Raw genomic sequence first — 14,186 nt, 5'->3', positions numbered from 1 at the left:
TGACACGAAAATTGTTAGGGTGGTAAATAGTGAGGAGGATAACTGTAAACAGCAAGAGGATATCAATGGACTGGTCAGGTGGGCAGAGCAGTGGCAAATGGAATTCAACCCAGAAAAGTGTGAGGTAATGCACTTGGGGAGGGCTAACAAGGCAAGGGATTACACTATGAATGGTAAGACCCTGGAAAGTACTGAAGATCAGAGGGACCTTGGTGTGCATATCCATAGATCCCTGAAGGTAGCGGGTCAGGTATATAAGAAGATTAAGAAGGCATATGGGATATTTGCCTTTATTAGCCAAGGCATAGAATACAAGAGCAGGGAAGTTATGCTGGAACGGTATAAAACATTGGTTAGGCCACAACTGCATGCAGAGTTCTGGTCAAGACATTATAGGAAGGATGTGATTGCATTGGAGAGTGTGCAGAGGAGATTTACCAGGATGCTGCCTGGGCTGGAGGGTCTGAGCTATGAGGAAAGATTGGATAGGCTGGAGTTGTTTTCCTAGGAGCAACGAAGTTTGAGAGGGGATCTGATAGAGATGTATACGATTTTGAGGGGCATAGATAGTGTGGATAGGAAGGCACTTTTTCCATTAGTAGAGCGTTCAATAACCAGGGGGCATTGATTCAAGGTAAGACATAGAAGGCCAAGAGCGGAGCTGAGGAAAAAGTTTTTCATCCAGAGGGTGGCAGGAATCTGGAACTCACCGCCTGAAAGGGTGTTTGAGTCAGAAACTCTGGTAACATTTAAGAAGTATTTAGATATTCACTTGCGTTGCCATAGCCTCCAAGGCAATGGGCCAAGCACTGGAAAGTGGGATTAGTGTAGTCAGATCGGCACGGACACAATGGGCTGAATGTCCTACTGTGCTGTAGATGTCAATGAGTCTATAAATTAAACATCTGTTTGCCAATAAAATTAGTGGTGTTAAGTAGTGTGTGACTTGAGCATGGATAAAACAATAAACTTGAGTTTAAAGTCCAGCTTAAACACATTTAAATGGACAAACTGTAGTAAGTAAAACATTCTGTAATATTGGAAATGTCAATACCAAATTAGAGTGAGCAAACTTTGGTTTATGCTTACCATTTCCTCAGAGCGAGATCCAAAGGATACTAAAAATGATCTCAGAGTCCAGGAATAAATGGTTCTCAATGCTGGTCGCTATCCATGGCCCCTGTTAGTGCATGGGTTAAATATTGAAAAAGGATAGGATCAGGCTTGGAGGTAATGTCTTGCATGAGCAAACAGCCAACTTACAGTCGCAACCCAACTTCACACAAGAAGAATGGATACTAAGTACTGAAGGTTTGCCAACACCTATGAAACCATATATCAACAAGAGTTAGCACCTTAAGGAAGGAAACGTGAAACTGAATTTTATTTGTATAGTTCTTATTGCTTGCTTATGAATATAAAATAATTATAATTAATAGTAAAATATTGATAGAATACACAGTTTCAAATATCTGTTGCCACTTTTACTTTGCACTTTGATAATGATTGTAAGGAGAGGGAATAAAATACTTGACAAAATAATCATACATAAACTCTGGATGTAGTGAGATTGATGCGCCTTTTCTTGCTCTAAACCTGGTTCCTATTCAAGAGTGCTTTCACTTTCATAACCATCCGTGGTTACTAAAGAAGCTAAGAAAAGCATCTAACTTAAGGAAGAAGCATATAACTGTGCAAAGGTGAATGGCAGGTCAGATGATTGGTCAGAATATAAAGAACAGCAGAGAATGACTAAAAGGTTAATCAGGAGAAAAAAGTTAGAGTATAAGAGAAAGCTAGCTAGAAATGTAAAAATGGATAGCGAAGTATCTACAGGTATTTAAAAAGGAAAAGAGTAAATAAAGTGAGCGTTGGTCGTCTAGAGAGTGACAGTGGGGAGTTAATAGTAGTTAATAAGGAAATGGCGGATGAAATGAACAAATATTTTGCTTCTGTCTTCACTATAGAGGATACAAAAAAACATTCCAGTAATGGCTGTAAATCAAGAGGTGGAAGGGAGAGTTTATTTAAATGGAGAACAGCTGCAGAATTCTGAGGTGCAGAGAGATCTAGGTGTTCTAGTGCATGAATCACAAAAAAATTAGTGTGCATGTACAGCATGTAATCAAGAAGGCTGATGGAATGCTATCCTTTATTACGAGAAGAATTGAACATAAAAGTAAGGATGTTATGCTTCAGTTATACAGGGCATTGGTGAGACCACATCTCAAATATTGTGTGCAGTTTTGGTGCCTTATTTTAAAAAGGATGTAAACGTGTTGGAGGCAGTTCCAAAGAGGTTTACGAGATACCTGGAGTGAGCGGGTTGTCCTATGAGGAAAGGTTAGACAGACTGGGTTTGTTTCTACTGGAGTTTAGAAGAATGAGGGGTGACTTGATTGAAGCATATAAGATCCTGAATGGTATTGACAAAGTGGATGTGGAAAGGATGTTTCCTCTTCTGGGTGAGTCCAGAACTGAGGGGGCACTGTTTTAAAATTAGGAGCCGCCCTTTAGGGACAGGGATGTTTTCTCTGAGGGTTGTGTGACTTTGGAAATCTGCCTCAGAAGGCGGTGGAAGCAGGGTTATTAAATATTTTAAAGGCGGAGGTAGCTAGATTCTTGTTAGGCAATGGAATCAAAGGTTATCAGGGTAGATGGAATGTAGAATGCAAAACGCAAACAGATCAGCCATTGTCTTATTAAATGGCGGAGCAGGCTTGAGGGGCCAATTGGCCTACTTCTGCTCCTATTTCATATGCTCACATATGTATGTTCATGTAATAGGCATCAGTTCTGGCTCAGTTGGTAGAACTTTGCCTCTGTATCAAATGATTATGGGTTCATGCCTCATTATAATGAGCACATAATCTAGACTGATACTTCACGCTGACACTGAGGAAGTACTACATTGTCAAAAGTGCATTCTTTTGAATGAGATGTTAAACTGAGACCCTGTCTGACCTCTCCGATGAACAGAAAAGATCTCACAGCACTATTTGAAGAAAGGCAGAGGTTTGCTGGCCAACATTTATCCCTCAACCAATATCACTAAAACTGCTATCTGGCCATTTATCTTATTGATGTATGTGGTCTTACTATGTGAAAACTGTTTGCTGCATTTCCCTACACTGGAAAAGTGACTCCAAATCAAAAATATTTCATTGGTTATGAAGAGCTTCGGGACATATACATGTCATGAAAGGCATTATATAAATGGAATTTCTTTAATAAATACAATAGTTGCCTACATCGATCGTTTGTGACTCCAATTGCCAGTTTTTGGGCATGCTCTTTAATTTGGTGAAGCTTTCACATAAACCTCATGCAGTGGTTTCACCTGTAGTAAAATTTGTGGGGAAAAAGTTCCACCATGATTAAGAATCTAAAAAAGAATTAGAATTGGAAAGGAGGAGCAAAAGGAGGAAGAATTAAGAAAACAATGTAGATTAAGTTTCGCTGAAACAGAATGACTGTTACCTTATCTTGATGCTTTTCAAAAAAGTGTTGTGCCTGCACTAGTAACTTTGCTGTCTAGTTACTAGATATAAAACATAAAATGTGTCATAGCTGGAGGTCAGTTGAAGAATCAAAATACCATGTTAGCACCACTAGGATTAGCTGTTTGTTTTGCAGAGGTTGGGAGTTCTGGTTGATTTTCTCCTATACCAGAGCATTTGTAGTGCTCAACTAAGATAGTTAACTTAGCTATGAGTTATCATGAAGGTACTATTACTTAATTGAGATAGTGGTCAGTTGTCTTGTGTTTAATAATGCTTTTTTACCTGATCTCTAAGAGATGTACAATAATGCAGTGCTTTATCTCCTCAAGGCAATTATGCATCTCTCCTAGATAGCTCAGAAGAGTTCAGTAATGCTTCATGTGGGGAATTAGTGTGATTCTACGCTGTCTTGTTAATCTGAAATAAGCTTAGGATATCCTGAATTAATTGTAGCACAATCATGAAATAGTATTGCCACAGCTTAGCTAATAATCTGAGTAAACTCTAAGTTGTACATTATATTGTCAGTGTCTAAACTGCCTCACAGACAAATTGAGTGTGAGAGAAAAAAATGGTACTATTGAAGATGTACTAATAAGAAGCGACACCAAAGCTGATACCTTTGACAAAAGCCATCTCAGCAAAGCTAATTTTAAACTACTTCCATTTTAATATGTTTTAAATTTGATAGTGACACACACAAGTACTATAAAATTATGAAACGACATCAATTAAAATGTAATGTAAATACTGTACTGTATAAACAACTTTTCTATTTGTCTTATTGACTTGTACAAGAAAAAAAAAACAAGATATCCAAGTATAAAAGGAAATAAGTTGCTCCTCCTTTTCCATCCTGATTGTTTTTTTATATTCTTAATCATGGCAGCATTTTTTCCCCACAAACTTTATTACAGACGAAACCACTTCATGAGGCTTATGTGAAAGCTTCACCAAATTAGGGAGCATGCCCAGAAACTGGCAGTTGGAGTCACAACTGATCGAAGTAGGCAACTATTGTATTTAATAAAGAAATTCCATTTATTTAGTGCCTTTCATGACATGTATATATCCCGAAGCTCTTCATAACCAATGAAATACTTTTGAAATGGAGTGACTGTTGCAATGTGGTGAAATGCAGCAAACAGTTTTTACATAGTAAGACCATGTGCATCAATAAGGTAAATGACCACAATAGCTCTTTTACTGATATTGGTTGAGGGATAAATCATCCTCTGCCTCAACGTTTAATGAACATGGAAGCCAAAATAGTTTCTATGATTTTAACTGTTGCAATGACATTTCTTCCCTTGCTCTTACTTACAGTTCCATCAGCTGCTCCAGGAAACGTTACAGCAGAGGCTGTGAGTTCCACACAGATTCTGGTCATGTGGGGACCAGTCCCGGAATCTGATCAAAATGGACTAATATTGGGATACAAGGTATTATACTGTGTACCATTATCTTAAAGATATGAATAACAAAAAAGACTGACCAGCTGGTTCATCAAGTGTCCCATTCATCTATGTTACAACTAGGAAACATGGTTGCTAATGTTCCTCTGCCAATAGCAGCCATGTAATCTGCCAGGAAAGGCACAAAGAAAACTTAGATGGCAACATCCTGTTGTCCAATATCCTGATGAAGAAAAACCAGGAAGCTTAAATTACAATTTTCTACTTCAGAGTACCCTCCCAGCATTGTTATGCAAACACAATTAAATATGGGCAGAGAGAAAACATAACTCAACATTTTACAAAATGTGGATGTTGAGTCAAAAATATTAATTCTAAATTCAATAGATTTTTTTAGGTAAGGGTAAAGGGATATGGATCAAGGGCAGGTAAATGGGATTCAGGTACAAATCAGACAGGATCAAATAGAATGGCTGGACAGCTGAATGCCTGTTCCTATGTCCCTAAAATTCAGCAGTGGGCAGATTGTGGATTGACAGTGAGTTAATGCATTGTTGTTATGTTGCCCTCCATACTACATACCAATAAAATTCCGCCCATCGGATTTTAACTTTGCTGCTGTGTAAATGAAAAGCAGCCCACCCAGAGTAACATAGAGTCATAGTTAGTTATGATGAATCCAACATGCTTTTGCGTTAAATCTTCCTCAGCTCTCAATCTAAGTTTCAGCTCAGCTTTACATATAAGCAGCTATATGCTCCATTGCTGAACTCTGGTTACCTTGTTCACTGTCTGTGTGCCATTAGATGAGTGATTCTTATCCATTGGCTTGTGAAATATCTGTTATGTAAATTAACCAGGTAAAATCATCTGATTGATAAATAAATGCAACATACTTTACCGTGTGGCTATGTAATGCAGCTGGACTGATTGAATCCAGTAACAGTATTGGTCTGCTCGCTAAATGCTTATCAGTTTACAAGCTAGTCAGGCTAGCTTTAGATGAGATATTTGTACTATTGACTTTTTTTTTAAGTAACCTTCACTATTTTCTTAACCCTGTCCTTCAAGTTACCTCCTTGCCATTAATCTTTAGGAGGTTGCAGCACCAGCCTGGTGCAATCATGATCAACACTGCCCCTCTATCACTTTGCTAACAGATACACTTCAAAAGGGTTTGAATTACTAATTAATAAATTTAAATGAATAATAAATTATGCATTCTGTTGGAGGTTGAGGCAATAAAGAACTCTAGGCAAATTTGTACAGTGTACCTGTTTCAAGACTTCGACTACAAAAGGGCTTGAACCGTAATTTTTTAACCTCTTCCTAATCTTGTGCTCTGAAGAGAATTAAAATGTGGATTAGTAACCCAGCTAATTTTTTCTCTGGAGGCAACAACATACTGCTTGAGAAATGAAAAGAATCTTTATTACACATAACTCAAAGGGTTAAAAATAAAGGATATGCTGCAGAGGGTAATCAAATTATTTATTTCCATACCTGAGTTATGGGCTGTCTCATGAGTGGAAATTAAAATCATCTTTCATTGCCTTTCATAGCCTATTCTATTTATAATAGTCGTGTGTTTTATAAACAAATCATTTTGGTAGGTGTTTAATTTAATTTATGTATTTTTATTTGTTCCCGGGTTGTGAATGATGCTGCCAAGACAGCATTTATTGCTCGCTCTTAAGTGAACCTGAGAAGGTGCTGATAGTTGTCCTACCCCTGTTGGAAGAATGGCAACATATGTCCAAGATAATGTGTGACTTGGAAAGGAAATTGGGGGTGTTGGTATATCGTTGCTTCCCACTGTCTTTCATGATGGTAGGAGTCCTAGGGGGCATGTACTGTTGAAGTAACAATGGTGAGTTTCTACATTGCAACCTATAGTTTGTACATATTGCAGCCACAGTGTGCTGATAAAAAAAAGGGGTGGATATTGAGTCCAGTGGCAGGAGTGTGATCAAGTGATTTCTCTTTTGGATGTTGTCATGTCTCTTGAATGTTTCTGTGGCTGCATCTGTCCAGACAAGTGATGATTGTTTCATCAGACTCCTGACTTGAGCCTTGTAAAACAATGTAGAGGCCTTGAGGAGTCACAAAGTGAGCCACTCAACAGAATTCCCAGTTGCTGCCCTGCTCATGTAGTCACAGTGCCAATACAGAGTTAGTAAACCTTTGGTCTGTGATTACAGTTCAGTGGTTTGTGAACTTGGGGATTTTGGTAACTGCAGGGTAAAGTTTTCACCATTTACACGATCAGTAAAAGACCTTTCTTAATGAAAGGGAGTCTACTAACTGATTCTGAAGACTGAGATGGCTTTGAAATGTGCAATATCTGTGAATTCTTTAATGGGTTCATACAGATAAAAACAGGCCTTCTCTCATACTTTTGTTAAAAAAGGAAAAGCACCTTTAATATGCTTTAATGTCAATCTCAAAAGAGCAGCCCCAATATAATTATAAGCATTTTCCATACTAGCCTTCATAAGAATATAAGAATTTTTAAAAACAGGAAGAGGTCATTGCAAGTTAAGCTTGGATAAAGAAAGCTCTTTAGCCCAGTTGACCACACTGTTCCAAAATACCAATCCTATAATGAACAAAATAACATACTTATGTAGCGCTTCCCACATTTCCAGACATCCCAAAATGGATTATCAGTGAATTAGTATTGATATCTAGTCACTCTTGTTCCATAGGTAAATGCAGCAGCATAACAAGATCTGACAAATGGAAATGAGTTGATGATCAGTTCAGCTATTTTTTTGAAATTGGTGGAATGATTTATGTTACGTCAGATACCTGGAGGATTCACCTACTCTTCTTTAAATAGAGCTGTGAGATCTTTTACACTCAGCTGAGCTGATAGATTAGACTTTAATATCTCATTTGAAAGAAGGTACCTCTGACAATCTGCACTTCTTAGTATTGCACGCAGCTATCAGCCTACATTATTTTCTTAAATTCTTAGAATGGAACGTGAAACTACAACCTTTTGACTTGGAGGCAAGAGTTCTACCACTGAGCCAAGCTGGAACATTACAACATATAGCTGAGTTCAACCCTACTGAAGTTTTTTACACCTCTACCTAGCAACCTCTTATCCTGGCCTTCTGAGATTTTGTTTGGGTCTTTTTCACTATCTTATTATCTTATTAAGTACCCATGATCCTCTAGCTGAGAGTTTTTTGCTCCAAGACAGAAGAAACACAGATTTTAATTTTGAATTAGCAAGTTCTATCTCACCCTCCTATTTTTATTTCTAGTACCCAGTACTATTCAGTTGCCTCTGTAGAACTTCATTTGCCACTGATCAGCCCAGGTGTAAACCCTATCAAGCTGTCTTGATAAGATCTTGGCTGCTTAGCCATAACTTTAGATTTGCTTGGTTCATCAATTTTTGTGCAACTAGGTAAAAATTAATTTCATGCAGAGCACATATAAAAAAAGTTTTTCATCTCGAAAATTTGAGCAGGATTAAAACATAGACTCCAGAAAAGAATTATGTTTTATTTCAAGAATCTTATGATTGAAGAGATGATGTTTGGTTTTGCAAATTTCTCTTCTTTTAACCTTAATATTGTTTAATGTTAGAAACTTTATTTTTTCTGTTTTATTTTGGAAACGTTTTACATATCTGTGAGCTGAATATCTTTCACTCAAAGTTAAAGATGCTTGGAGTAATAAAAATATAGTTTCATTCCTGTATATTAATATATATATATGTACTGTCCTAGATCCTGTACCGAGAGAGAGATTCTGAATCAGGTACTCACAATCATCTAGTGAAAGGAAACTTTACACAATCTGTTGTCCTGAATGGTCTGAGGAAGTACAGTCAATACGAGATTCAAGTTTTGGCATTTACCAGGATTGGGGATGGAGTTCCAAGTTCACCAGTTCTAATAGAGAGGACAAAAGATGATGGTAAGTTCTGTGATAACGTATTTAGTTAACCCAGTGCCTTTTATTATAACTGCCTTGGTTAGATGAGATAGAAACAGAAGTCCCTCTGTTGATGATCTTAATCATCTTGACCAGCCAACTGTGTTCAGTGGCTTGTTGCTAGTGTGGTAAGTAATCTCACTATTTGAAAATTATTATTTAAGGCTCCCTAGGCGGCTCAGGTGCTTTATTCCACGAGTACTGATCCGCACAGACCAAGAACATCCCAAATTGTTGGTTAGAATGCTACACCCAGGCTCAGTGCCTTTGGGTTTGAAAGAGAAAATTAGCCAAGTTTTTTGCTTTTGATTACACTTCATTACAAAGCATCATTACTGGAAATACACACAGATGAATGTTGGGTGAGGCCAGAATTGAGCTTGGTTATAATGTTCCTATGAATGAATAGTTTGCCAGCACTTGCTATGAATGTTCCCACTTTAAAAATGACTACTTGTAACTGGTCATTATTAAGACTGTGGGTCTGGAGTCAGACCAGGTAAGATTTCCTTCCCGTAGTTCCAGATGGCTTTTTACGACAGTCAGCAATGGTTTTGTGGTCGTTATCAGACTTTTAAATGCCAGATTTTTATTGTAATCATCAGCTGTGGTAGGACTCGAACCAGGGTCCGCAGAGCATTACCCTGGATCCCTGGAATACTAGTGCAGTGACACTACCACCATGTCATCACCTCCCCTGCTAATGTTACGATTCTGTTAGGGACCATTAATGTTTAAAGAGAAATCAGAACACCCGAGCGTCCTGACATCACCGCGCGCCATCGCGATATTTCGCTGGACAGGCGCGCAATGAAGTTCGACGTGAGCCCACCACTAATTAATGGGCTAGTTAAGGCCCTTAAATTGGCAATTGATGCCAATTTTCAGGCGCCTACGCAGTCTTCGGGTCAGTGCACAGGTGCAACGGGCAGGCGGGTAAGAGACTTTTTAATCAGACTCAGCCATGGGCGGGATAAGAGGGCTCAGTGGGGTTGTCAATCTGGTCTGTGAGTATTTATTGCAGAAAGTTTTTTAAACTTGCCTGTGTGATCGATCTATAGCAGTTCAGAACGAATTCCAGCAGCTTTCTGTGTACTTTGAATTTTCAGCCAGCACTCTGCAGTCAGTAATCTTTATCGGGCCTGCAGCTTTCCAGAGGCCTCCCTTTAGCCTGGGCATGGATTCTGACATGTCCACTGGAGGCACCGCCTCTGAGGAGGAAGGGAGGGCTAGAATAAGGAGGAGGCCAGGAGTGCACAATCAGCCTTCAAGGGGAGTACAGGTGCAGGCACAAGGGGCGCAAGGCCAAGAGGTAGTCCAAGGTGGAAGGGGCCGCAGAAGACGCCACTACCCTGCTGCCAGGGTACACAGGCGGCGAAGCAGCTACCTCAGTACGACTGAGGTGCAGTGCCGAAGGAGGTCCCGACTGTCAAGGGAATCAATAAACTATATGTGTCTGATGATTGGCCCTGAGATCTCTCCTAACTGCGTGGGCGGACACCCCATGCCAGCGGCTCTGAAGGTCACATTTGCCCTCAACTTCTATGCCTCTGGCTCCTTCCAGGGCTTGGTGGGTGATCTTTGCGGTATCTCCCAAACAGCTGTGCACACTTGTGTCAAGCAGGTTACAGACACTCTGTTCAGACATGCATTGACCTTCACCCATTTCCGCTGGGACCAGGCAAGCCAGACACAGCGAGCCAGAGGCTTCACGGCCATTGCTGTCTTCCCCCGTGTCCAGGGTGCAATAGACTGCACACATGTGGCCACCAAGGCACCAGCAGGTGAGCTAGTGCCTTCGTCAACAGGTAGGGCTTCCACTCCATGAACGTGCAGATAGTGTGTGACCACAGGATGCTGATTCTACAAGTCTGTGCAAGTTATCCAGGCAGCTCCCACGACGCCAACATCCTCAGACACTCCCAGGTGTTGGGGCTCTTCAGTGCTCCAGCTCGGCTTGATGGATGGCTGCTAGGTGACAAAGGCTATCCCCTCAGAAGGTGGCTCATGATGCCTCTCCGCCATCCAAGAACAGAAGCTGAGCAGCGGTACAATAGGAGCCACGCCTCCACAAGGGCTGTGGTGGAGAGAGCCATCGGTCTTCTCAAGATGCGCTTCCAATGCCTGGACCACTCAGGGAGCACACTCCAGTACCCCCCAGATCATATCTCAGTGATAGTGGTTTCATGCTGCGCTCTCCACAATCTAGTGCTGGAAAGGGGGAACGCAGTGGTCAATGAAGACGTTGACACAGTGGATGTGGCTGCACACGATGAGTCCAGCACTGATTCTGAGGATGAGGAAGCACAGGGGAATGATGAGGGGCTAAACGCTGACCCGGGACTACACCAAGGAGGCAGGGACACCCAGGAGTCTTTAATCCAACGAGCCTTCAGCTAGCTCCACACAAATGAATCAGGAGGCCCAACCTTGCCTGGCGCTTCCATACTCAGCACTTAAGTGCTAAATTTGCAAGGTCATCATCTGCAACTAAGGGCTTTGGACATAAACCTCAGTGTCCACTCAAACACTCATGACATGTATGTGAAACATCCAAATGCAGAACAAGGGAGCCATCCTCAGCCGTGGTAACACATCTGGTTTTAATTTTCACCATCATAAGGTCACACAAAATCAAATCAAAACGTTTTTCAAGCATAAACAAATAATAAGTCCCTAATCTAGGGCCAACACAAAAGCGCTATTGAGAAACCCGTGGTGTGCCTAAGATGCCTTATGCTCACGTTTACGGGTGCTACGTCTTGGTGCCGCCCCTTTGCTTGGAGTGGCATCTGAGACAGCCTGCTCACTCTGCTGTCCTGTTGGCCTCAATGACCTTGACGGCTGCCCCCTGACCTGTGGAGCCTGTGCTGGCCCCAGCTGGGAGGGATCTGCCAGGTCCACAGCTGGCATTTCCCCAGTCTTCACAGCCTCATCCAATGAAGCGGTCACTGGGAGAGGGGCGGAGCAGCTGTTGCCCCCATCCGGAGCACCGTGAGAGGAGCCCGCAGATACAACAGGCAGCTGCTCCACTGACGTGAGGTTGCCCCGGACCTCCCCGTTCACCGTCAATGGATGGGCAACGAGCTGGGAAGTTTGAAGCCCACACCATCTCCTACATTGGCAATGACCAGCTGTGGCCACTAGCGCTGTGAGGACTTGCAGGTCCGAGCTTAACCCCAGAAGAAGCTGCTTGTTCTCCTGGAAGCCCCTCTCCACGAGAGTCGCCACTTTCTCCACGGAGGAAGCATGACGCTCTGCCATGAGGCTCATTGCATCAGTGATGTTCCGCATGGACTCCTCCACCACGGACACCAAGCGAAGCATAGTCTCATGTATCATTCCCAGATGCTCCCGCACACCCGGCCACATTTCCTGCAGCTGCTGCGTGGTGGAGGACTCCAGAGGCACATCATCACGCCCCGATTCAGCATGTGCCTGGTCCCCTGCAGTCCCCTGACTGCTGGCGCCATCAGCACTCTATCCCTGCCAGCTCCTCCAGGGAAGTGCCCTCTTCACTGCGCCCCAGGACACTAGCCGATGGTACAATGCCCACCAATGTGCTAGTATCTGTGCTGGTGCCTGCCTTGCAGAAATGGTGTGACACAGGTGACACTTGTGGGCCCTCAGGTGTGAGAAGGGCATTTGGAATTCTCCTGGTGGCCAGGCTCTGATGATGCTGAAATTAACAACAAGGACAGTGGATCAGTCAGCGTGCACACAGTGACACACTTCATCCCTTTCCCCCGGCTCATTATGCGTTCCACCTTCCAGAACCTATGGAGGCGAATATTGGTGGGGTGGCAAATATCAGGAGGAGACTCTAACATTACAAGCGCATACAGACGGGCTGGTTAGATGGCCTAAGGAATGCCAAATGGAATGTTATGTGGATAAGTGTGAGCTGCTGCACTTGGGCAGGAGAAACAAGGCATGGGAATACATGGGGTGTGGTAGGACAGTAGAAAATAAGGAGAATCAGAGGGACCTTACTGTGCATGTTGTCAAGCCTGTTAAGGTAGCGGGACAGGTACATAAGGCATTTAAGAAGGTAAATGCCAAACTTGCCTTTATTAGCCGAGGAATAGAATATAGGAACAGGGAGGTCATGTTGCAAGTGCAGAAAATGCTGCCTAGGTCTCAGCTATAGTTCTGCGTGCAGTTGTGAAATGCGCTTCACGGGAGGGATGTGATTGGAGTGGATAGAGTGCAGAGGTCATTGCTGGGCTGGCGAGTTTGACTTATAAGGAGACACAGCATAGACTGGGGTTATCTCCCCTGGAACAGTGGAGATTGAGGGCTGACATTATTGAGCTTTATAACATTATGAGGGGTATAGATAGGGTCGACAGGAAGGAACTTTTCTCCTTGGTGGAGGGATGAGTAACCTGGTGGCATTGATTTAAGGTAAGGGGCATGAGGTTGACAGGTGAGTTGATGAGCAACTTTTGCACAAAGTAATGTGGGAAGCAGTGCCTGAAAGGGTGGTTGACGCATGTAATAAGTATTTGGATGTGCAGCTGCGATGCCATGGCATGCAAGGCCATGGGGATAGTGGTCGGAAATAGGATAAGGCGACTTTGGAAGTTGCTGGACATGCGCATCTTCGAAGGGCCGAGAGACCTTTGTCTATGAACCACACCTCTGACTCGATCAGTCTGTGAATGAGCAATGTTGCAACAATAACAATTCAAGCAATCATCAGCGCTATGGATGGTGGGATGTTGCCTCTCAAGCTCCAGGGCCTCCTGTTCGAATCGGCTTAAAATCATCAGCTGGGCCTGGCCGCCTCCAATCTTCGAACGCTCATGTACATTGTGAGCATTTTTCTCCTGAAAAACAGAGAAGACCATTCATTGCGGCTAATCGCACATGGACTCTGCATGTGCATGCTGCACCCCAACCACAGTGGCCCATATCAGGCCTCCAGTGCCTCCTCTCCATGCTACTGCTGATCAGTCACATAAAGATGCCTGCTCCCAACCGCCCCCCCCAAAGGCCACCTTGGACACATTCTGCATCCATCTCTTTAGGAAACACACGGACTTAGTTCCCATAGCAAGGAGGCGCAACTATATGCTGCGTCGAGGGCAGCAGATGGCTCTTGGCCATGACACCTTGAAGCTCCTCTTCCACAATCTCATCACTGTGAATAGGACAGGTGTTGGAGATGAGTATGCGCCTAGCTGCATCTCCTGCAGGTTGCCTCCAGAATACTCATGTGTGACTAAGAGCAACACATGGTGCAGGGTAGAATTCATCTCCTCATGAGCCACTCAGGCTGATGTAAACATGGGCACTATCAGCTTGGCCA

The 14,186-nt window shown here is 42.6% G+C and overlaps 1 protein-coding gene across 1 annotated transcript in view; it reads left to right on the top strand.

Annotated features, from left to right (window-relative positions):
• The window catches only part of sdk1a (sidekick cell adhesion molecule 1a), a 954,785-nt gene that overhangs the window by 792,854 nt on the left and 147,745 nt on the right, over nt 1-14,186 (top strand). The window contains exons 26-27 of the mRNA XM_041207300.1: nt 4,830-4,945; nt 8,665-8,854. Of these exons, the coding sequence (XP_041063234.1) occupies nt 4,830-4,945; nt 8,665-8,854 (306 nt within the window). The remainder of the gene's footprint in view (nt 1-4,829; nt 4,946-8,664; nt 8,855-14,186) is intronic.

The sequence above is a fragment of the Carcharodon carcharias genome, chromosome 15 (assembly GCF_017639515.1).
Source record: "Carcharodon carcharias isolate sCarCar2 chromosome 15, sCarCar2.pri, whole genome shotgun sequence".
NCBI lineage: Eukaryota > Metazoa > Chordata > Chondrichthyes > Lamniformes > Lamnidae > Carcharodon > Carcharodon carcharias.
Note: the sequence above shows the minus strand (reverse complement) of the source record. Positions and strands in the feature narration are given on the sequence as shown.